We start from the raw sequence: 24072 nt of genomic DNA, 5'->3' as shown, positions 1-24072 counted from the left end.
GGTGCCTGCCACCATGCTGGCTAATTTTTGTACTTTTTTAGTAGAGACGAGATTTTCCTATGTTGGCCAGGCTGGTCTGGAACTCCAGACCTCAGGTGATCTGCCCAGTTTGGGATTAATCCCAAACCATTGGGATTACAGGCGTGAGTCACCACGCCTGGCTTAAAACCTAGAATTAACACAGTGTTCCTCACAGGACTCCATTTCTCTTTCTACCTTAGGCAATCCAATTCTACTCTTCCTGCAGTGCATGAATATATATTAACAACTTTTTTCAAGAGACAGATCAGTTGCAAATATCAAATGTGTTGATAGATACAAATTAGGCTTTCCCTGCTGCCCTTTCAAAAGAGAGAGAATAAAATGTCCTATCCTTAACCCAATGACGAAGTGTTTGTGTGAACTTGAATAAACCTTCACCTTTCCTGTGCCTCATCGTTCTTATCTATAGAGCAGAGAAGTTAAACCAGATGACTTCTAGTTAAAATAATGTATGATTTAATGATACAGTTAATTCAGATTCTACCTGTGCACATATTTAGCTTCAGATATGATCAGTGTGAGAAGACCATCTTGAGGGAAGTCAAGAAATCTAAGAATGAGTCCCGTTTTCAGCATTCAGTGGATGTGTAATCATTAGAACAGGGAATAACCCCACTTTCCCCGTTTATTAACACTCGTGGTCATCTCTCAGGGTTGTTTTGAAGACTGAACAAGATAAGTCATGTGAATGTGTTTTGTAAGTTGTATAGTTAGAGGAATTAGAAGTGTAATTATTGTTAAAGGAGATATTTGAAACACTGCCTACATCATTACCGCCAATGGAGATAACAGGCTGAGTCCGGGTTATTTCTCGTTAGGACGCGTCCTTGTGCTGAGTAAATGGTAGGTTACCTTATCCGACTGCGCAGTGAGTCTTGATCCGGGAAACGCCTAACTCCTGAATTTTTACCAGAAAATAAAAGACTACACTAAAAAGAAACAGAAAGAACGTGGGAAGGAGGGAATTCGCAGGCAGAGGAGGAGGAAAAGCAAAGGAGGCAAAGTTAGGAGAATGAAAGGAGAATTCAGAGGAATGATAGGGGCGGACAGGGCCGAGCCGCCCGGGCAGGACAGGGTGGTGGCGAATGAGCTGCTAGCCCGGCGACCTGCCCGCGGCCCCGGCGGGGGAGGAGGAGGGACTTGGCGGAGGTCAACGCCAGAGCCAGACTTAAAAGGGAGATAATCCTAGCTAGTTGATGACACCAGTGACTTCCGACGCCCCGGGCAAGAGAACGCCACGAGGGATAACGGGAGGAAGGCCGGGGCCGCCAAGGCAGTCCCAGGCTCGCGAAGGAGGTGCGCAGACCGGACAGACGCCCTGCACCCCGCCACCATGTGCGAGCTGTACAGCAAGCGGGACACTCTGGCGCTGAGGAAGAAGCACATCGGGTAAGGGCACCCTGGCCGGGAAGAAAGTGCAGAGAGGGGGCAATAACGAGTGCAGAGGGTGGAGAGATGAAGCCGGGTAGGGAACCAGCGATGCCACCGCCGCCCTCCGTGCCCGCCGCGCCTGTGGACACGCCCTGCGATCCTCCACCTGCGGGGGCCGCGCGGGCTCCTACAAACACTCCTGGAGCCCGGAACACTGGGCTCCCTGCCCGCTCGAAAGTCCCCGGCTCGCTCTACAGCCTGCGGACTAGCGGGGGCTGCCGGCCGGCTAGAGGGGTTGGTGGATGACAGCCAATAGCCCTAGCAGACACCATTCCAGGAATGGGAGGTGGGTGGGAGAAAGATAGCGCTCCGCCATCCCCATCCAACTCGAAAGTTTTTGGAAACTGTGAACTCAGAAATATTTTTTCATGATGGCTCTGCAAACAAACTAATTCTGACAATTTTTACTTAAAGTGAGTTTTTTCTTCTTGCATGCTTGGTTTAGCGGTGAAGTGTTAACCTAGCCAATGGAAAACTTGAAACCACCTTCTGTTAGAAAAGCAGAGATTTTATTTGGATCCCTCTTACCCAACTTGGTCTCCCAAGCTGTGTTCTCCCCAGTCTGTTTGTCTTGCCCCTGTCACAGAGAGGAGGGGTTTCTAGATGATGGTTTGGAAGACTAGTCCTGTCTCTCTCAGCCGCCAAGTGGGGTCAAAATAGTCCAGTTCTTCCCCCATTAATCAATCACTACCCTACTTTTTCTAATCACTCACTCCGTTAGTTTTCAATCTTACATAGTTAGATTCCAGTGAATGCCTAATAGTTTCTGACATGAGCAGAACAAATTTTCTAAAAGCACGAGTGTAGCCATGGGCTGACTGGAGGAAGGAGAATTTTACCTGAAGTCTGACGGGCAAGGTGGAAAATGTGTTAAAAAGGCAATGTGAAGTCTGCAGCTTTCAGCCCACATCCTTAACAAAGAATTTTTTTTTTTTTTTTGACTTTTAGGTGTAAACCAACAGCTGAGTTTGAACCAATAAGAAATTCTTATAAAATATTATTTTCATTTCAGCTGATGATGCTGAAAAAGCATCAATATATAACACACCCTTATGCAATTTTAAAATTTGAGGTTACCTACTGTTCATAATAATCAAAATTCCTTCTAAACAGTTACATATCAATTTAGTATATTCTACTACTAAAACTACCTCCAATGCGTGTGAGGGCTTTTTGTGTGTATGCAAAATCACCAAAATAAATAAATATATTTAACTTTAGTTCTTAAATGTTCATAAAGCCAAGATTAGAAGGCTTTATGAAATTTCTGTGTGATAAAATGTATACTCCAGACATTCATCCAAATAAAAGTATGGATGACTTTATTATGCTCAAAAAACATATTAAGTGGTTAGAAGCATAATTGAATTTTATTAGCTAATAATGGAAAATCCATTTGATACAGGACAAGTACCACTCAAAATACATGAAAATGAAAATGATCTATAAAACTTCGTAGTATTTAACTCTAGGTTATTTATATTTAGTTTTCAGTGCTATTCATGTCTTTATACATTAGATTGAAGGGGAAATAGAGATGTCTACCTTGGGCGATGGCACAACACAGCCTACTTGCAAATTCTGATTTTCTCATTTACTGTCTGTGTAACCTTAAGCCAGTTTCTTAATTTCTCTGTGCCTTGGTCTCCTCACCTGTGAGAGTGAGAATGATAATAACCTCTATTTCGTAGGATTGTTGGCAGAATTAAATAATATTTACAAAATATGTAACAGTTTCTGACACATTAAGCCCACCAAAAAAACTTGTCTTTTTTTTTCTGATAGAACAAAATTTCTCAAAGGAAAAGTAGTTATTGGTTTGTGTGATTAAAACCATCAGAGAGAGGATTCATGTGCCTCTAATAAACTGTCAAATCATGGCACATTTAACATAACAAGCATAAGGAATGTGAACAATGTCATGAATGGGGGATTAACATAAAAGTTTCCAGGTTTACATGAGATGAAAAGAAATGTATGTCATCCAGGTTGTGTTTTCCCTTTCCTTTATGTAATTGTACTTTTCCACAGATGGTGACCTTCATTGAGAAGGAAAAATACTGAGAGTAGTCCTACCAGACCAAAGTGTTTCCTTTGATTATTTCTAGGCCCTCATGCAAAGTTTTCTTTGCGTCGGATCCCATCAAAATAGTGAGAGCCCGGAGGCAGTACATGTTTGATGAGAACGGTGAACAGTACTTGGACTGCATCAACAATGTTGCCCATGGTAAATGTCCTGTCCTTGTAGTGCTTTGAAGGAAATGTTCATGGAGTAAAGTTGACTTGGAACACTTAATATTTGTCTAGGGAATTGCAGTGGCTGCAGTTCCTTTGCTGAGTGGGCCAGTAGTGCTAGCGGGGAAAATCGCAGCAAAATATGGAAGAGAAAGGAACTCAACTTTTGTTTGTTTGTTTGTTTGCTTCATCATTCCTCTTATTCCCAGGCACTTAGAATTCTAACTTACTTGTTGGGCTTTTGTTTCATAAACTTTAGTGGGACACTGTCACCCAGAAGTGGTCAAAGCTGCCCTGAAACAGATGGAACTGCTAAATACAAATTCTCGATTCCTCCACGACAACATTGTTGAGTATGCCAAGCGCCTTTCAGCCACTCTGCCGGAGAAACTCTCTGTTTGTTATTTTACAAATTCAGGGTATGTTTCGTGGTTTCCCACCCCTCCCCATTCCCCCTAAACTTTGTCTACTCTTTCACACAAATCTTTCCTTTTGATTCATGGTGGAGCTTGTCTAAAAAGGTCTGCTGAGTTTCTTGACATTCACTAAGTGATCACACATTAGGGACCTGGCCTTTCTGGTTCTCCCACTTTATTCCAAGACTCTGAATCAAACGGTCAAATGATGCTCACCTACTGAGGCAGTGCAATAAGTAGCTAAAGGATCAATAGGCCAAGATATTCTTTCAATGAGTGTATGAGGAACTTTAGCCAAGAAATAACTCTACTAAACAAGCTATAACTTTTTGAAGATTTTTGATTGTTGAAAATTGAGCATATTTCCCCAACATAAACACAAGAAAAGAAAGAAGAAGGCCTGCCTGTAAAAAGTGGCTCACACCTGTAACCCCCACAGTTTGGGAGGCTGAGGAGGGCAGACCACGAGGCCAGGAGATCGAGACCATCCTGGTTAACACAGTGAAACCCTGTCTCTACTAAAAGTACAAAAAATTAGCCAGGCATGGTGGCGGGTGCCGGTGCCCGTGGTCCCAGCTACTCGGGAGGCTGAGGCAGGAGAATGGCACGAACCCAGGAGGGGGAACTTGCAGTGAGCCAAGATCATGCCACTGCACTCCAGCCTGGGCAACAGAGCTAGACTCCGTCTCAAAAAAAAAAAAAGAAAAAAGAAAAAGGAAAGAAAGAAAGAAAGGAAAAAGAGGGAAACTCAAATAGATACATTTCAAGTTTCATTTATTTATTTATTTATTTATTTATTTATTTATTTAGAGATGGAGTTTCGCTCTTTTTCCCCAGGCTGAAGTGTAATGGCACGATCTCAGCTCTCTGCAACCTCCACCTCCCGGGTTCAAGTGATTCTCCTGCCACAGCCTCCTGAGTAGCTGGGATTACAGGTATGCGCCACCGCGCCCAGCTAATTTTGTATTTTAGTAGAAATGGAGTTTCTCCATGTTAGTCAGGCTGGTCTCAAACTCCTGACCTCAGGTGATCTGCCTGCCTCGGCCTCCCAAAGTGCGGGGATTACAGGCATGAGCAACCGCGCCCAGCCAGAAGGAGCCCCGCTGGCCTGGAAGGCCATGCATGAGGCTACCAGCAGCACCTCAGGGTCAGCGTGGGGTCCCTGGGGCCAGCACCAACGCCCACAGGCTGGCCATCCCCACGCAGGCCCCTTGGGCCGCCTCAACTTTTTAACTTAGTTTTTTTGTTTTGTTTTGTTTGTTTTTTAGTGACAGGGACCCATTATGTTGCCCAGGCTGCTCTTGAACTCCTGGGCTCAAGCAATCTGCCCACCTCAGCCTTCCAAAGTGCAGGGATTACGGGTGTGAGCCACCGTGCCTGGCCCCTACTTTTAAATTCTGTAAATTCAAATCATTGTATATCCATTCTATAGACTATTATGCAGATATCTAGAAGTATGTTTTGCAAATGCATGCCTAAATATGTCCTTGAAATGCAATATTATATTAGGGGAAGTTATATAAATGTATAGTAGAAACTCTTATTTTAAAAATGAAATATGGTTGGGGGTGGTGGCTCATGCCTGTAATCCCAGCACTTTGGGAGGCCAAGGCGGGTGGATCACGAGGTCAAGAGATCAAGACCATCCTGGCCAACATGGTGAAACCCTGTCTGTACTAAAAATACAAAAATTAGCTCGGCGTGGGGGTGCACACCTGTAGTCCCAGCTACTTGGGAGGCTGAGGCAGGAGAATTGCTTGAACCAGGGAGTCAGGTTGCAGTAAGCCAAGATCATGCTACTATACTCCAGCCTGGCAACAGCATGAGACTCAGTCAAACAAAAAAAGAAAAGAAAAGAAAAGAAAGAAATATATATGAAAATTAACTATTAGACATTTTGTGAATATTTGATTATATGACTCTCTGTGATTCACTTTGCAGTAAGATGTTTTAAAACCAAATTTATATCCAGCGTGGTGGGTCACACCACTATGCTTGGCTCAGCTTCCCAAAGTGTTGGGGTTATAGGGTGAGCCACTATGCCTGGCCTAATTTTTGTGTTTTTTGTGGAGATGGGGTTTCACCATGTTACCCAGGCTGGTCTCAAATTCGTGGGCTCAAGCAATCTGCCCGCCTCAGCCTCCCAAAGTGCTAGGATTACAGACATGAGCCACTGCACCCATCCAAGACTAATATTCTTTTTTTTTAATTAAAAAAAAATATTTCATTATTTTTAGAGACAGGGTCTTGCTAGGTTGGTCAGGTTGATCTTGAACTCCTGACATCAAGAAATCTTCCTGTCTTGGCCTACCAAAGTGCTAAGATTACAGGCATGAGCCACCACTACCAACCATACCTGGCCAACAAAATATTCTTTTTTTTTTTTTTTTTTTTTTTTTGGCCGGGCGTGGTGGCTCAAGCCTGTAATCCCAGCACTTTGGGAGGCCGAGACGGGCGGATCACGAGGTCAGAAGATCGAGACCATCCTGGCTAACACAGTGAAACCCCGTCTCTAATAAAACTACAAAAAAAAATAGCCGGGCGAGGTGGCGGGCACCTGTAGTCCCAGCTACTCGGGAGGCTGAGGCAGGAGAATGGCATGAACCCGGGAGGCGGAGCTTGCAGTGAGCTGAGATCCGGCCACTGCACTCCAGCCTGGGCAACAGAGCAAGACTCCGTCTCAAAAAAAAAAAAAAAAAAAAAAAAAAATTCTTAAAGTAAAAAAAGGTCTTCAGTCTGAATCCTGCTCTACCTCATATTAGCTATGAGACCTTATTCTGATTACTTTACCTCTCTGAGGCTATTTTATCCATAAAAAGGAGATGGCAGTACTTGTAATGTTGTTACAAGAATAAATACAAGCAAAATCCTCAGCATGATGTTTAGCAGATAGTAAACATTCCACTTATTATTATTTTCTTCCTGTGTTTGGTAGTATATTTAGATTATCTGAAATACATAGGAAAAAATTTGATACTCATTTTATAGAGAAGGAAGCTAGTCAAATATTGGGTAAATACGACATAGGTTGGCAGCCAACCTAATGGGCCCTCAGTCTCCCATTCCTCCTGTGGAGATCAGGTTTAATGAAGGCTTCTTCATGTCCTCAGTCACTATGTGGCTGAACTAAAGTCTGAAATGGGCAGCATATCCTTAATGTTTATTGGGTTTCTTCTATGTCTCATTCTTTATTGAAAACATCTAGGGAAACTTACATTAGAAGGGTAAAGTGGGTGGGCAAGATAGAGGAAGGAGAGGATTTCAACTTATTATTTTGTAAGTTTCTGAATAAATGTAATCTTACAACTTTGGTAATTAACATCCTAAATGTTTTTGTTGTTGTTGTTGTTATTGTTCTGGAGATGGAGTCTCATTCTGTTACCCAGGTTGGAGTGCAGTGGGGCGATCTCCACTCACTGCAACCTCCACCTCCCAGGTTCAAGCAATTCTCTTGCCTCGGCCTCCCAAGTAGCTAAGACTATAGGCCCATGCTGTCATGCCTGGCTAATTTTTTGTATTTTAGTAGACACGGGGTTTCACCGCGTTGCCTAGTCTGGTCTCTAACTTCTGAGCTCAGGCAATCAGCCCTCCTTGGCCTCCCAAAGCGCTAGGATTACAGGTGTGAGCTACCGTGCCTGGCACATCCTAAATGTTTTAAAAAGAGATTGTGTCAGTGTCCTCTCTCTCTGTTATCTTAATAGATCTGAAGCCAACGACTTAGCCTTACGCCTGGCTCGGCAGTTCAGAGGCCACCAGGATGTGATCACTCTTGACCAGTAAGTCTTGGACACAAGGTTTCTAAGCAAGAAGATTCTTCAGAGACAAAATCGTATTGATCCTATCCATACTAATACCATAAACACACGTGAAGGAGGACAGATATATGGAGCAATGTTTTTAAAAATTATGTACTAAGCTATCAAGGCCAGCTTAAATCCAGACGAATACTTAATTCCTTCTAAGTACCAGGAAGTGGGAGAGGCTCTCTTGGGTACTGTGGGGGATGTAGCTTCATGGAATTTGCGTGAATCATGGATTACTTTTCACACATTATTTATTGAGCCACTAGTAACATGTAAGTAATAAAATTGCTTTCCAAATAAGAATACAATTAATTTCCAAAAAATTCAAGCACTCACTTCACTATTACGATTATTCGCAGTCACTAATTTTAAAGATAACAATTTAGAGCAAATTTTAAAGAAAACCAGCAGCCAGGTAAAATTTAAAGCTTTTCATTAGCCTGTAATTATTAACAGTCACTATCTAATCTTAGCTCTCAAATATGAATTTATTACATTTTAAACAAGAAATCTGGCAACTTCCATCTTTATTAGACTTTTTTTTTTTTTTTTTTTTTTTTTTGAGACGGAGTCTCGCTGTGTCACCCAGGCTGGAGTGCAGTTACGCGCTCTCCACTCACTGCAACCTCCGCCTCCTGGGTTCAAGCAATTCTCCTGCCTCAGCCTCTGGAGTTAGCTGGTATTACAGGTGCCTTCCGCCATGCCCAACTAACTTTTCTGTATTTTTAGTAAGACAGGGTTTCACCATGTTGGCCAGGCTGGTTTCGAGCTCCTGACCTTAAGTCATCCACCCTCCTCAGCCCCACAAAGTGCTACGATTACAGGCGTGAGCCACCAAGCCCAGCCTAGGGATTTTTTTTCTTTTAAATTTTTGTCTACTCCTCCACCCCACTCACTGACTTCAGATGTAGAGGGTGAAGTTAAATATGCACCTCATTTCATGCCCTTCCCAATTGCTTTTGGGAACTTATTCATAAATTCTTTGCCAAGGCTGATGTCCAGAATGGTATTTCCTAGAGTTTCTTCTAGGATTTTTACAGTTTTAAGTCTCAAATTTAAGTCTTTAATCCATGTTGAGTTAATTTTTGTATATTGTAAAAGGCAGGAGTCCAGTTTCATTCTTCTGCATATGGCTAGCCTCAATTTTAGTTCTTAAAAAGGCCTTCTTTTCCTTCTCAAGTACTATTTGCCTAATATTTGCAAGTGGACATGCTTTAGAAATCATCCCAAACAGAAACAGATGCCCATTCTATGAGATAAAGTTGTTTTTAAATTTACTAGAATGTAACACGCATTCTTTTAACACATTTAAAGAATACATACATGTAAAGTATTGCATGAGGATATAGAAAGCAATTTTTCACATTTAGACAATCTGATTTAGCAATATAATCCAAATACATCAGTTTTTCCCAACTAAAAAGAAATTGTCAATGAGGACACATGCTTGGCTTTCTGTGAGTTTTATTACATGTAAAGGAAGAATTGGACACATTAAGGGCCAGTCTTGCCATGAAAAATTAGATCCCATATAGTCAAATCTGGCACCAATGTTGAGATTCTCCCTGGATGGATACATATGGATGAAATGCAACACTGGTTTTCGTATATTTGAAAACATCTCTCTTGGAATTATTTTGGTTATTTTTTTTTTTCTCTTTTCAGTGCTTACCATGGTCACCTATCATCCTTAATTGAGATTAGCCCATATAAGTTTCAGAAAGGAAAAGATGTCAAAAAAGAGTTTGTACATGTGGTAAGTGTCTTAGAATCCTAAATCAGAACGTTAGTACTGGAGGAATGCTTAATGATAATCCAGCCCAATGCTTTCATCTAAATGAACCATGAAAGAGAAACTAAAATCAAGAGCAGTTATGTGGCTTGCTAAGGTCAAAGGGCTAAATAATGACAGAATGTTATTTAAAATCTATTTATCTATTTAAAATATATTGATGAGTATTACAATAGGCAAATTAGTTTAGTAGTTGTTCAGAGCTATCATTTTATTTTTCTTTTTTTTTTTTTTTTTTTTTTTTTTTGAGACGGAGTCTGGCTCTGTCGCCCAGGCTGGAGTGCAGTGGCGCAATCTCGGCTCACTGCAAGCTCCGCCTCCCGGGTTCACGCCATTCTCCTGCCTCAGCCTCCCGAGTAGCTGGGACTACAGGCGCCCGCCACTGCGCCCGGCTAATTTTTTTTTTTGTATTTTTAGTAGAGACGGGGTTTCACCATGGTCTCGATCTCCTGACCTTGTGATCCGCCCGCCTCGGCCTCCCAAAGTGCTGGGATTACAGGCGTGAGCCACCGCGCCCGGCCTATTTTTCTTGCTCCTTAATCTTCAGTTACATTTTCTGTCACAAATGCCAGCTCAAAATTCAGAGTTGAACTAAGTGTGTATTTAAATTGCTCTTGGCCGGGCACAGTGGCTCACGCCTGTAATTCCAACACTTTGGGAGACCGAGGCGGGCAGATCACTTGAGATCAGGAATTAAAGACCAGCCTGGACAACATAGCGAAATCCTGTCTCTACTTTTAAAAAGTACAAAAATTAGCCAGGTATGGTGGCAGGCGCCTGTAGTCCCAGCAACTTGGGAGGCTGAGGCAGGAGAATCCCTTGAACCCGGGAGGTGGAGGTTGCAGTGATCTGAGATCATGTCACTGCACTCCAACCCGGGTGACAGAGCGAGACTCCATCTCAAAAAAAAAAAAAAGGAAAAAAATAAAAAAATAAATTGCTCTGTAGAATAATGCTAAATTATTATATAGCTTTATTAAGTAAAATAAAGAAACCAACCAAGTTGTTGAAAAAGTAAAGTTTATTTGGTGTGTTTGTCTTAACTGAGGATCAGCATAATTTCCTTTTTTCTTTTTCTTTTTTCTTTTCTTTTTTTTTTCTTGAGACAGAGTCTCACTTTGCCACCCAGGCTGGAGTGCAATGGCATGATCTTGGCTCACTGAAACCTTCGCCTACCATGTTCAAGCGATTCTTTAGCCTCAGCCTCCAGAGCAGCTGGGATTACAGGCATACTCTACCAAGCCCTCCTAATTTTTGTATTTTTTGTAGAGACAGCGTTTCATCATGTAGGCCAGGCTGGTCTCAAACTCCTGACCTTAAGAGACTGGCACACCTCAGCCTCCTAAAGATTACAGACGTGAGCCACCGCGCTTGGCCAATTTCTTGAGAATCATCAATACTTTCTTTCAAGATTTTAAGATCTGGAGTGAGTGCTAACACACTCTAGTTTTCTGAATGATTACGATTTGTAATATAGTTGATCAGTGTTGGCTCATTTTAAATACTGACTAGTTAATACAGTTTCCTTTCACTGACATTTTAAAATAGTATCATCACGCTTGTTGATTTGAATTTTCTATTTATGTGAGGAGGAATATAGTCTTGATTTATAGCAGTCTGGAAGCAAATCCAAGCTTCTGTTCACAATTCGAAGATGTCAGTTCTTCACAGAATTTAGAAATGTTAAGGAAAAAAAAGAACAAAAAAACCTAAAGTATCTTAAGTTCACATGATCACCATTCTAACATGTTCTTGTGGGGAAATGCCTTTTTGTTTTGTTTTATTTTGTTTTGTTGTTTTTGAGATGGAGTCTTGCTCTGTTGCCTAGGCTGGAGTGCAGTGGCGCAATCTCGGCTCACTGCAAGCACTGCCTCCCGGATTCACGCCATTCTCCTGCCTCAGTCTCTTGAGTAGCTGGGACTACAGGCGCCCATCACCACACCCGGCTAATTGTTGTATTTTTAGTAGAGACGGGGTTTCACCTTATTAACAAGGATGGTCTTGATCTCCTGACCTTGTGATCCGCCTGCCTCAGTCTCCCAAAGTGCTGGGATTACAGGCGTAAGCCACCGCACCCGGCTGGGAAATGCCTTTTTTTTAAGGTTTGTCGAAAGGGCAAATTACAAGCAACTGCATTATTTGGCGTTTTCAGGCACCAACTCCAGATACTTACAGAGGAAAATATAGAGAAGACCATGCAGACCCAGCCAGTGCTTATGCAGATGAAGTGAAGAAAATCATTGAAGATGCTCATAATAGTGGAAGGAAGGTTTGTATTTATAGCTTTGGAAACATCTCAACATCTTTTATAAAAGGGATTGAAACTGTTGGGATTCAATGAAGAGATGGAAAAGGATTATATCTAATGTCCCTTTCTGTTCTTCTCTAGTTACGTTTTCACTTGATTCAAACTTCAAAAAGTGCGTTATTACAATCATGCCTCTAAGACTGTCTACTTTTATTTATCCTGGAAATACAACCACTATCTGGTTCCAGAACTGGTGGCCTAATTCTGACCTTTTCAGTGGTATGCGGGGTCTAGTCTAGAGGGGTAGGGGTCATTATATGGTGAAAGGAAGAGAAGAGGCAAAGTAGCCCTGGGACCTCAGGATCAATGCAGACTTCCAGACCCACAAGGGAGCCTTGGTGCTTCCCTTGAACTTCAACTTTCTTGAAGCCATGGAGCCTGGGGCTGGTTTGCACCTGGGTAAGCCAAGGCAGAAAACGTTCTTCCGACCTGGGCCTGGACTTCTAAGACAGAAACAAAATCCTTGAGAGCAGGAAAAAAGTGTTTTCATTTTCTCAGTCTTCACCCTACTGTCTTCAGCTTAATATTCAATTCTCAGCCCGTCTGTAGGTTACTTATGTGGATTTTAATGCAACTTGACAATACTTTGCCTTAAAATTAGCTTATGGCATAGACTTGGCTATTTAAAAAAACCTTAACTGAAATAAAAATGAGGCCTTTTCTTTTTCTAATTAATTCAGATATTTCTGTCTTCATTACTGGAGAGCCATTCACATTTCTTAACTGCTTCTTTTTTTTTTTTTTTTGGCTAACCCGTTTGTTTTTCGTATCTTCTTATGTGAAACATCTGTGCAGGTAGACATAAAGCTCTATGTGTTGTGGAGAGCTTCAGACTCTTGCTCTTCAAATGTGGTCTGTACCTGTTTAAACAAATGGCAAACAATACTTTTAGGAAAAAATTTACATTAACAAGATCTTACAGACTCTTTGCTGCTAAAAGAGGGTTTGAATAATTTTTCAAAAACTTAGCATTCAACATTTATTGGATTATTACTATCATATTAGCAGTGCTGAAAGCAATGAACAAATATAAGATCAGTGCTTCAGAATATTAGATGTGCTTGCAAAGTCCTGGAATGGTACTGCAAAAATCTTGAGTCCAACAGCCTCATTTTATAGCTAAGAAACTAAATATCTAAAAAGTGAAGGATTTAACCCAAGGTCTTACAATTACTAAGGGGTAATCTGAACTAGAACCGGGGATCTCTTGATTTTTCATCTCACATTCTTTGTGCTTTTTCTTCAACATTATCTATTTCCTACTTCTCTTTTCTTAGTCTCTAGAATGATTCATCCGTCATTCCTATTGTTAACTGCTTACTGTTGAGTTAAGCGTGATTTAGGGCAAAACGTAGAAATACAGCACAGTAACTATAATGTGTGGCCACAAACCACCCTCCCATTTCTGTGGTGCAAATTCCAGCCTCAGGCAGCCCTACTTCACCAAGCTTAAGAAACAGGCATCACAACAATGTCCTTGGAACCTAGGTAACTTTTTACAGGTTCATAACCAAAGACTAATAAAAATATCAGTCTTATTCAGTTCATCCTAATGAAACTGCTGCATGTAATGATAGAGAAATGGAAGTTGCCCTCTCATCTCCTCTATTTCTCATGGTAGCTTTATTGGTACTCTAGATTTTCAGAAGTTAATGCTTTAAATCAATTGCTTTTCCAGCATAGACACCCTTTCCTTTTTCTTTAATCAAATGGCCAATTTGCCACTTGCTACAGGTCTATTCCTAGCTATTTTTAAAACAACCTGCTCTATAAGATATCCTCTTTTGGGGGGGTTGTAGGGGGACCTAATGGACTTTGACCCCATCTTCTCTTGTATAGATTGCTGCCTTTATTGCTGAATCCATGCAGAGTTGTGGCGGACAAATAATTCCTCCAGCAGGCTACTTCCAGAAAGTGGCAAAGTATGTACTTGACTTGGGCCTCCTTGGTCAAACTGAGAACACTGTGACAATTCTGTAGGGCCATACTAGTTGCTAAGATATTAAAATAATCCCTGATTAGCTGGTAAATAGCCACACCTGAGTGCCTGCCGTCCCAGGACTCCTGGATGCTCTCTCAGCCTTCCCCAAGATCCAGCATGTACAAGGTTAACACATGGTCCAACAGCGGGGGTTCAGAACTCTGCTCCAGCCCCCAGCCTGCATCCTCTCTGATTGACTAGTACCAAATCTGTATTAGTCAGGGTTTACTAGAGGGACTGAACTAATAATATATATATAATCATATACACACACACACGGGGGTATTAAGTATTAACTTACTTGATCACAAGGTCCCACAATAGACTGTCTGCAAGCTGAGGAGAAAGGATAGCCAGTTCAAGCCCCAAAACTGAAGAACCTGGAGTACGATGTTTGAGGGCAAGAAGCATCCAGCATGGGAGAAAGATGTAGGCTGGGAGGCTAGGCCAGTCTCTCATTTTCACATTTTTCTGCCTGCTTTATGTTTGCTGGCAGCTGATTAGATTGTGCCCACCAGATAAAGGGTGAGTCTGCCTTTCCCAGCCCACTGACTCAAATGTTAATCTCTTTTGGCAACACCCTCACAGACACACCCAGGATCAATATTTTGTGTCCTTCAATCCAATCAAGTTGACACTCAGTATTAACCATCACACAAGCCTTCCCAATTAGTAAATATTTGTTACCAACTACTTGTTTTATTCTTTCTCTTCCCACTTAACATACTGTAATAGGACTGGGTGCTGTGGCTCATGCCTATAATCTCAGCACTTTGGGAGGCCAAGGCAGGAGGATCACCTGAGGCCAGGACTTCAATACCAGGGCAATATAGCAAGACTCCCTCTCTACAAAACTTTTTTAAAAATATTATCTGGGCGTGGTGGCCCATGCCTGTAGTTCCAGCTAATCAGAATGGCAGGCTGAGGTGGGAGGATGGCTTGAGCCCAAGGGTTTGAGGTTACAGGGAGTTTGATCTTACCACTGCACTCCAGCCTGGGCAACAGAGTGAGACCCTATCTCTTAAAAATTTTTTTTAAAATACTGCAATATAGCTTACTTTAAGCAGCACAAACCCAACTGGTATGGAATATATCTAATCTAAAAATTATGTGATTATATTGTAAAGTCAATGACATTTATGTGGGGTTTAGAGTACTGAAATGTTTTTTAACAAAAATTAAGTCTTCAGATTAACAACATTTTTTTTTTTGTCTTCAATAATTTGCATCTTTGTGGTTGGGTTTGGGGCTCTCAGTGACCTGAATGCATTAGACTGCTGCTTTGCTTTTCAGATATGTGCACGGCGCAGGGGGTGTGTTTATAGCTGATGAAGTTCAGGTGGGCTTTGGCCGAGTTGGGAAACATTTCTGGAGCTTCCAAATGTGTGGTGAAGACTTTGTTCCAGACATCGTCACAATGGGAAAACCTATGGGCAACGGCCATCCAGTGGCATGTGTGGTAACAACCAAAGAAATTGCAGAAGCCTTCAGCAGCTCTGGGATGGAATATTTTAATACGGTACATTTTGGTCTCCAACTTTAATGCTAAGAAGGAAAAACAATGCATGTTCTTATATTTTTTGACAATGTGGTAAAGAATAAAGCTCAGTATTGTCAGCTAACCACCCAGAACTCTGGCCAAAGATTTTCTTATTTTAATAAAACATGTAAATGTTACTTTAAGTTCCAGGATACATGTGTAGAATATGCAGGTTTGTTACATAGGTATACATGTGCCATGGTGGTTTGCTGCACCTATCAACCCGTCATCTAGGTTTTAAGCCCCACGTGCATTAGGTATGGCCAAACTTTTATCTAACCAGATTTCATTCTATCTGGCAAAATGTTTCTTGTATTTCTGCTTGTATATCTTTACCTGTCCTAAAACAGTCTTATTAATTTTTCCAAAGATAGATGATTGCCTTGCTAAATTCCACAGGTTATGATATTTTTATTTCTTTGTTTCATATCATACTTAAATTTCCAAAACAATTCTAAAGTATTTTGGTGACTCAGTACTACGAATGTTATATGGCTGTCATAAGAGATACTGAATTTTTATCTTTGGGATATTATATTTCTTTGCTTTATCCCCATAAGCTTTAAGCTTGGAAAAATTATTGTAGTTTGTTCAGTATATATAATAGGACTTGTTATATCTAAAAGTAAGATTCAAATCTGAGGACATAAATTATTCAGAGAACATGTCATTGCTTAGCTATTTTTACTCAGCTCTTCAAGGGCAGAAACCCCTATTTCCCTCACTGGGCAACACTATGAAATCCTAAACTCTCAACATAATGTCTGGTTTCTGTTTGGATGAGCAAATAAATTCCCTGGTAGTCCTTCATACCAGTTATGCAGCTTGGAGAGTATAATTTAGAATGAATTTTCACTCAATCCTGAATAAATAGAATCATGCTCTATTCTAAATATGAGACGCTAATATTATAAGAGAACATTTTATTAAAATTATATCTTCACTTATGTATGTATGAGCCAAATTCTTATGGATGAGGGAATACCACTAATTCAACTGGTATATTTTCTCATTTGTCGTCTTTTTTTTTTTTTTTTTTTTCCACAGTATGGAGGAAATCCAGTATCTTGTGCTGTTGGTTTGGCTGTCCTGGATATAATTGAAAATGAAGACCTTCAAGGAAATGCCACGAGAGTAGGGAATTATCTTACTGAGTTACTGAAAAAACAGAAGGCTAAACATACTTTGATAGGCGATATTAGGTATGTTCATTATGAAGTTGTCATGTAGTTACTCATTTTTTTCAAAATAATAATAGTTTGTAGGCTAGGCAACATGGTGAAACCCCATCTCTATTAAAACTACAAAAAATTAGCCAGGTGTCGTGGCGCACACCTGTAGTTCCAGCTACTCGAGAGGCTGAGGCATGAGAATCGCTTGAGCCTGGGAGGTGGAGGTTGCAGTTAGCCGAGATTGTGCCACTGCATTCCAGCCTGGGTCACAGTGTGAAATCCTGTCTCTAATAATAATAATAGCTTATATTTTATCTTGTAAGTTTGCAATAAAGTACATAAAACTAAATCTATAAAACACCAAAAAACAGAGATAGCAAAAATTATTCTTATTCCAGAATCCAGATATCACCACTGTTAACATTTGGGTGGGGCCGGATGTGGTGGTTCACACCTGTAATCCCAGAACCTTGGGAGGCAGAAGCAGGAAGACTGCTTGAGCCCAGGAGTTTGAGACCAGCCTGGGCAACATAACAAGACCTTGTTTCTATAATAAATAAACCAACAACAACAAAAAACATTTCGGTACATGTCTTTCCTGACTTTTATACTTTTTAAATAAAGTTAGGATAATGTCAGCACCCAAAAGATGAAAAGATGGAACTTAATGTAGCTCTAAATAATTTATTGAAAATTATTTAAAGTGCTATTCTGAAAAGCTGGGTATTTTTCATATATATATGAAATATTGACATATACATATATGTTAACATTTATCACATTAACATCCTGAGAAACTAAATAGCATGAAAGGGTTTTTTTTTTTTTTTTTTTTTTTTGAGACGGAGTCTTGCTCTGTCGCCCAGGCTGGAGTGCAGTGGCTGGATCTCAGCTCACTGCAAGCTCCGCCTCCCGGGTTTACGCCATTCTCCTGCCTCAGCCTCCCGAGTAGCTGGGACTACAGGCACCCACCACCGCGCCCGGCTAATTTTTTGTATTTTTTAGTAGAAACGGGGTTTCACCGTGTTAACCATGATGGTCTCGATCTCCTGATCTCGTGATCCGCCCGTCTTGGCCTCCCAAAGTGCTGGGATTACAGGCTTGAGCCACTGTGCCCAGCCAAAAGGGTTATTTTTAAGCCATTTTCTTTTATAATTGAGAAAAGAAAACTGGATGACAAAAACTAATTTATTTCCAAAAGTAGAAACAACTGTGAACATAGATTGGTATCTTGGATTAGTTAGAATTAAACTTGGAAATTAAATGGAAGTTTGGTGATAGTGTTAACTTTTTGTGACAATGGAGTGTTGGACAGATTGTGTGTCAAGTTTTTCTTTGCCTCTTGCAGGGGCGTTGGCCTTTTTATTGGAATCGATTTAGTGAAGGACCATCTGAAAAGGACCCCTGCCACAGCTGAAGCTCAGCACATCATCTACAAGTAATTCACCCCCACACCCACCTGTTTGGTATCTTGGCTGCAGGATGCCTACCCACTTGAAAGCTTGCTTGACTTCCTCCTATCCCTCTGAAAAAGGAAAGTTTAAAATATATCCTATTTATAATGTGGGCTTCTTAAATGCAGAATACTTAAACTGCTCTATGTTCACATCATTCTTCAGTAATTGTAGTTATCCTTTGCACGCACTCACATGCATTTCCTACACAAATTAGGATGAAAGAAAAACGTGTGCTTCTCAGTGCCGATGGACCTCATAGAAATGTACTTAAAATAAAACCACCTATGTGCTTCACTGAAGAAGATGCAAAGTTCATGGTGGACCAACTTGATGGGGTTCTAACAGGTGGGTCCATGGATCTTTAAGATGTCTTCTTGTTGTCTCTCCCAAACCCACTGGCCTAGTCATAATGACCATATGCATCTTGTTATTCATGATGGAAGTGAGGCAGGGCAGAAATAAATGTGTACCTTTCCATTTAGGACTAGAAAAAGATAACCAAAAAGTAACCACATGGACCCTTAAATTGAAATTTTCAGTTTGTACTCATATAACTCCAAATAGAAGTTTTTGCTGAAGGAACATACTGTTTTGTCATTTATTTTTACTTTAGACTAGCTAGCATATTTAAAAGTGCATGTCTGCATTGTGCCATGCACCACAAATACTACAGTGTGTAGTATTTCAGCATTGTGCCATTAATACATGAAACATTTCTGATAAAAAAAAATTATATAGGCTAGAGTGTGACAATTCTTTGCTATATGCTGAATCGTTTAACTTTGCAAGGTTTTTTTTATTTTTTAATTTTTATCTATTTATTTATTTTCTGAGACAGAGTCTTGCTCTGTCACCCAGGCTGGAGTGCAGTGGTGGGATCTCAGCTCACTGCAACCTCTGCCTCCCAGGTTCAAGCAATTCTCCTCCCTTAGCCTCCTGAGTAGCTGGGACTACAGAAGCGTGCTACCATGCCCATTGTCTATAATAAAAATGTATCTTTTGTTTACCTATATTATGCAACTAGGTTAATTTATTTCTTTGTTATGAACATACATTGGATTAGAAAGTAAATTAGTACTGTAAAACCATGTTGAATAGCATAAAGCATGATACAAATGACAGGTATTGTTTTTGCTTTAGTTATATTTTTACAATTCAGGGTGGCATGGCAGCACATGCCTATAAGATCCCCGAGGCCAAAGTAGGCAGATCGCTTGAGTTGAGATCAGGATCACTCAGGAGCTGGAGACCAGCGTGGGCAACATGGTGAAAGGTTGTCTCTATTAAAAAAAAAAAAAATACAAAAATTAGCTGGACATGGTGGTGCATGCGCCTGTAGCCCCAGCTACTTGGGACTTGGCTGAGGTGAGAATATCACTTGAGCCTGCAAGGTGGAGGTTGTAGTGAGCTGCACCACTACACTTCAGCCTGGGTGACAGAGTAAGACCCTGTCTCTCAAAAAAAAAAAAAAAAAAAAAAAAAAAAGATTCAACTTCTTTACTCAGCTTTTAGAGTAAAACTGAGAAGATAGGAATCCATATAGCATACAAAATAGATAGTGAATAGTGAATGTTTGGAAACTTGAGAGTCCACCAAAGTTATTAAAAATACGGTCACTGTCTTTGGACTCAGAGTGCATGCTCACATCCAGGCCTGGCAAGCATTCCTCACAAGCAGGTGTGTCCTTTGATCCCATAGGGCAGGGTACAAGAGTGAGTGTGGCTTGGGACAATCTGTCACTCTACGTCTGCATCAACTCAGAGCTTGAGTGTTCTTAATAGTGGACCAGAAGAACTTCCTTTGAATAAAGTGAATGACAAATAGGTAAAATGGGCTTAGTGCCACCTATAAAAGATAATGGTAAAATACTACAAAAAAAATCTTAAAGTGATTTTAATAGTGACTTTTTTTCTTTTTCTTTTTCTTTTCTTTCTTTTTTTTTTTTTTTTTTTTTTTTTTTTTTTTTTTTTTGAGATAGAGTCTTGCTCTGTCACCCAGGCTGGAGTGCAGTGGCGTGATGTCAGCTCACTGCAACCTCTGCCTCCCGGATTCAGGTGATTCTTCTGCTTCAGCTTCCCAAGTAGCTGGGACTATAGGCGCATGCCACCAAGTCTGGGTTATTTTTGTATTTTTAGTAGAGATGGGGTTTCACCATATTGGCCAGGCTGATCTCGAGCTCCTGACCTTGTGATCCGCCTGCCTCGGCCTCCCAAAGTGCTGGGATGACAGGCACGAGCCACCGCGCCCAGCCCATTTTTTTAGCACATAACATTTCCTTCTATTCTTCATTAAAGGTATTGCTAAGATACCAAAGAGATTTTTTTCTTAGGTTTTTATGTTATTTTATGTTATGTCTTCTCCATAATACCTTCCTTGATTTAGTTTTAGAAGAAGCCACGGGAACCAAAAGTGAAAGTGTGACCTCTGAGAATACTCCATGCAAAACAAAGGTAAGAGTCGGCTACTTTATTTTTAGGGGGAAAGTTTAAAATTTGGGGAATGTTTAAAAAGGGAATACAAATTTTCAAAAAATTGTGCAATGACCATTAGAACAATACCAGCCTGTATTAGGTTGGCTTATTGTTGCAATTTTGAGTGCACAATTAAATTTCCACAGCAAGTGTCACATCATTTGACAGGACTAAAGCCAAAGAACCATTCTTACAGGATCATTCCCATACCAAAAACAGCCTTGTGGGCCTGCAAAGATGGCCTACAAAATATAGAGGGAGGATTCAAACCGCCTAAGTTCCTTGCTGTTTTTCCTGAGGGCTGCCTGACACTGCCTCCGATTCTCAAACACTGCCTTTACAATCAGCAGAAGCATTAGCAGGGAGGTTCCGAAGTGCCAGAGTTGGGTTCTAAAATGAACTAAAGTGTAAGCTTCGAATGGCAGTGGGGCCTGGGAACGGTCTGGCACTGCCTGGCCTAGTTTCTGCATTTGATGTGCTTCCAGGAGAGGGCCTTGCCATTCTCTGCTGAGCTGCTGAGGGTGTGAGAAAGAGCACCCTGGACTGGGAAACAGAAAGGCAAAAACTTGAGAGGCTTTGTTGCATAATTTGTTATTTGTTTATGAGTTAGATGCATAAAGGAACACCCAGTGCCTAAAGCCTGCCTGCACATCCAGTGGAGTCAGCAAAGTCTTTTTTCATGATTAAAATCATCAGGCTGTTTGAAGGAGAGCGAGTGATTTGCTAACAGCATGGCTTCTGTCTCGTCTAACAACACAAACCAATTAAAGGAATCAATTATTCTTTGATGTCAAGAAGAGTTTATCAAGTCTAAGACAGAATTGCAGCTGTAACTGCTGGTTCCCCAAGCATTAAAAAGAGTCCTGCAAAAAAACAAAATGAAACAAAAGTGTTCAGCACAAGAAATCCCACTTTAGGGTTAGCAAAGTTGGCACACATTTTATGAAAAGTTGACTCGCAGTCCCAGATTTTCTGTTGACATCACATTTTAAATGTCTATTGAAGACACTGAGGAGATGGTTAGAAAGGAGCAAGCAGTGTTGTTTTGTTTGGTTTCCCTGTGTCCTTTGTTTGTGTGTGGGCTTGTTAAGTCAGTCCTGTGGAGGCTGGTTGGGATTAGAGGTGGATGCCCACTGGAGCTTTGTGTGCCTGTCTTGCAGATGCTGAAAGAAGCCCACGTAGAACTGCTTAGGGACAGCACCACTGACTCCAGAGAAAATCCCAGCAGAAAGAGAAATGGAATGTGCACAGATACACATTCACTGCTCAGTAAGAGGCTCAAGACATGAACGATTTGCATTTTAAAGCAAGATGCGATGTCCAGAGTTATAGAGAATGGGTAGATGTGTCTCATCAGTTAATAGCTCTATTGTACCTCTAAAGGTGGAATTGTCAGTTTAGATTCGTAAACAAAAAGGTAAATGAGTAATCAGAATAACCTAAGTGATAATCAAACAGTGTCAGGATTATTAGTTCAGACTCTAGCCTGTTAATTTTCTTACTTGAGATTTCTGAAGCTACCTGATTTATTCTATTAAACGTAAGCTTGCAAACTCAAAATGCATTGGCAGGTTTACCTCTCATGCTTTAATGTTTCAAATTAGAGAGCAAAGTGTAACAGGCTCCTTCACTTTTGAAACTTAGCACCTTAAAATATGTATTCTATAAGGATTTCATATATAAAAGTATATTTATTGACTGTAATAAAATAAAATATGATGTAAACAAAAAAGTACCAGAAAAGTGTTTACCTACCCTTTGCAGGGAATATTAAGGGTTGGGATGGTAAAAGCAAAGTCATTCAGAAAAACGTCACAAACAGCAAACGTTAAAAAGTGATAGAATAATTCAGACCTCTAGCAAGGAACTTGGTTAATCACCATCCTGTGGGGATTGAGAAGGGAACAAGGAGTATACACAGAAACACACGCATAAAGATGTTTCTGGAACAGCAGCCATAGCTGAAGCAGGGCATTCAGAGTCAGGAGACTTCTGCTTTGTCTACTCATGGATTGTATCATTTACCTGTCAGGTAAGAAATTATCTTTTGAGGCAGGGTAGTTGCCCAGGCAACTAAAATGAACTGAAGTGTAAGCTTCGAATGGCAGTGGGGCCTGGGAACTGTCTGGCACTGCCTGGCCTAGTTTCTGCATTTGATGTGCTTCCAGCAGAAGGTCTTGCCATTCTCTCCTGAGCTGCTGAGGGTGTGAGAAAGAGCACCCTGCAGTACAGTGGCACTATCATGGCTCACTACAGCCTCGACATCCCAGGCTGAAGCAATCCTCCTACCTCAGCCTCCTGAGTAGCTGGGATTGCAGGTGCACACCGCTGCACCTGGCTGATTTTTGTATTTTCTGTAGAGACAGGTTTCACCATGTTGCCCGGGAGGCTGGTCTCAAACTCCTGGGCTCAGGCAATCCGTCCACTTCAGCCTCCTAGTGCTGGGATTACAGGCGTGAGCCACTGCATCCGGCCAAGAAATCTTCCTCTTATCATCAAGTTTATCATCATTTATGCACACCCCCCACTGCACTCTAGCAGGAGCTAGAGTGCACACACACACACACACACACACACACAATCTCTAGCCCAGCACTGGCAAAAGGAAGTTGGAGGAAAGTAGGACATAGAGGATCTCTTAGTTACATGATGCTGCCATGAGAGATTCATTCGGAGGCTAATAGACTGAACTGGAAGAAATTTGAATTTCAGGGTTAATGTTTCCCATTCTCTCCCTATTGCCTTTCTAATAATTATTAAACTTTGTGATTTATTTTTATTTTATTTTTGAAACAGAGTCTTGCTCTGTTGCCCAGGCTGGAGTGCAGTGGCAAGATCTCGGCTCACTGCAACCTCTGCCTCCCAGGTTCAAGGGATTCTCCTGCCTCAGCCTCCCAAGTAGCTGGAATTACAGGCACGCGCCACCATGCCTGGCTAACTTTGGTATTTTTAGTAGAGATGGGGTTTCACCATGTTGGCCAGGCTGGTCTCAAACTCCTGACCTCACGTGATCCACCTGCCTCGGCCTCCCAAAGTGCCGGGATTACAGGCGTGAGCCACAGCACCCGGCCTGTGTTTTTTTATTCCACAAAGAAAAGATAATAATTTTGCTACAGCTCTTTAAAGATAGCTAAGCGGGAGGTTGAGAGGAAAATTAATTGTAAAAAGCTTCCTTCCTGAGTTCATCATAAAAATGCAGGGTCTTATTGTTAAACACTTTTTGCTCCTAAAACTATACTTGTGACTCTGGACCCTGATTGGATAATGCTGAGGTTGGTTGCCAGGAGCTGGTGAGGAGGAGATGGAAGAGAGATCTCTGTGGTTTGCTTTTAGGGGGCAAGAGCATTTTGAGAATAATCAGATCTTTCACAGATCGACACTCCTGTGAGCATATTTTGTTAGCACGCTCAGAGAGTGCCCGAGC

The 24072-nt window shown here is 41.2% G+C and overlaps 1 protein-coding gene across 1 annotated transcript; it reads left to right on the top strand.

The window, feature by feature from the left end:
* The first annotated feature begins 1242 nt into the window (after positions 1-1242).
* ETNPPL (ethanolamine-phosphate phospho-lyase) lies at positions 1243-22821 on the top strand. Its single transcript, XM_007999512.3, has 13 exons — positions 1243-1431; positions 3582-3700; positions 3968-4127; positions 7826-7900; positions 9593-9683; positions 11872-11988; positions 13867-13949; positions 15302-15527; positions 16596-16750; positions 18069-18158; positions 18392-18522; positions 20560-20627; positions 21809-22821. The coding sequence occupies exons 1-13, from the start codon at positions 1376-1378 to the stop codon at positions 21935-21937; spliced, it is 1500 nt and encodes a 499-aa protein (XP_007997703.3). The 5' UTR covers positions 1243-1375; the 3' UTR covers positions 21938-22821.
* The last annotated feature ends 1251 nt before the right edge of the window (positions 22822-24072 follow it).

Source organism: Chlorocebus sabaeus, chromosome 7, assembly GCF_047675955.1.
Source record: "Chlorocebus sabaeus isolate Y175 chromosome 7, mChlSab1.0.hap1, whole genome shotgun sequence".
Classification (NCBI taxonomy): domain Eukaryota; kingdom Metazoa; phylum Chordata; class Mammalia; order Primates; family Cercopithecidae; genus Chlorocebus; species Chlorocebus sabaeus.
Note: the sequence above shows the minus strand (reverse complement) of the source record. Positions and strands in the feature narration are given on the sequence as shown.

What these genes read in the sequence shown, in the direction of transcription:
- ETNPPL (XM_007999512.3), top strand. Translation starts at nt 1,376, where the DNA reads ATGTGCGAGCTGTACAGCAAGCGGGACACTCTGGCGCTGAGGAAGAAG. An exon ending in CATCAACAATGTTGCCCATG is followed by an intron (nt 3,701 to 3,967) that starts GTAAATGTCCTG and finishes CATAAACTTTAG; the next exon opens with TGGGACACTGTCACCCAGAA. An exon ending in TACTTCCAGAAAGTGGCAAA is followed by an intron (nt 13,950 to 15,301) that starts GTATGTACTTGA and finishes TTTGCTTTTCAG; the next exon opens with ATATGTGCACGGCGCAGGGG.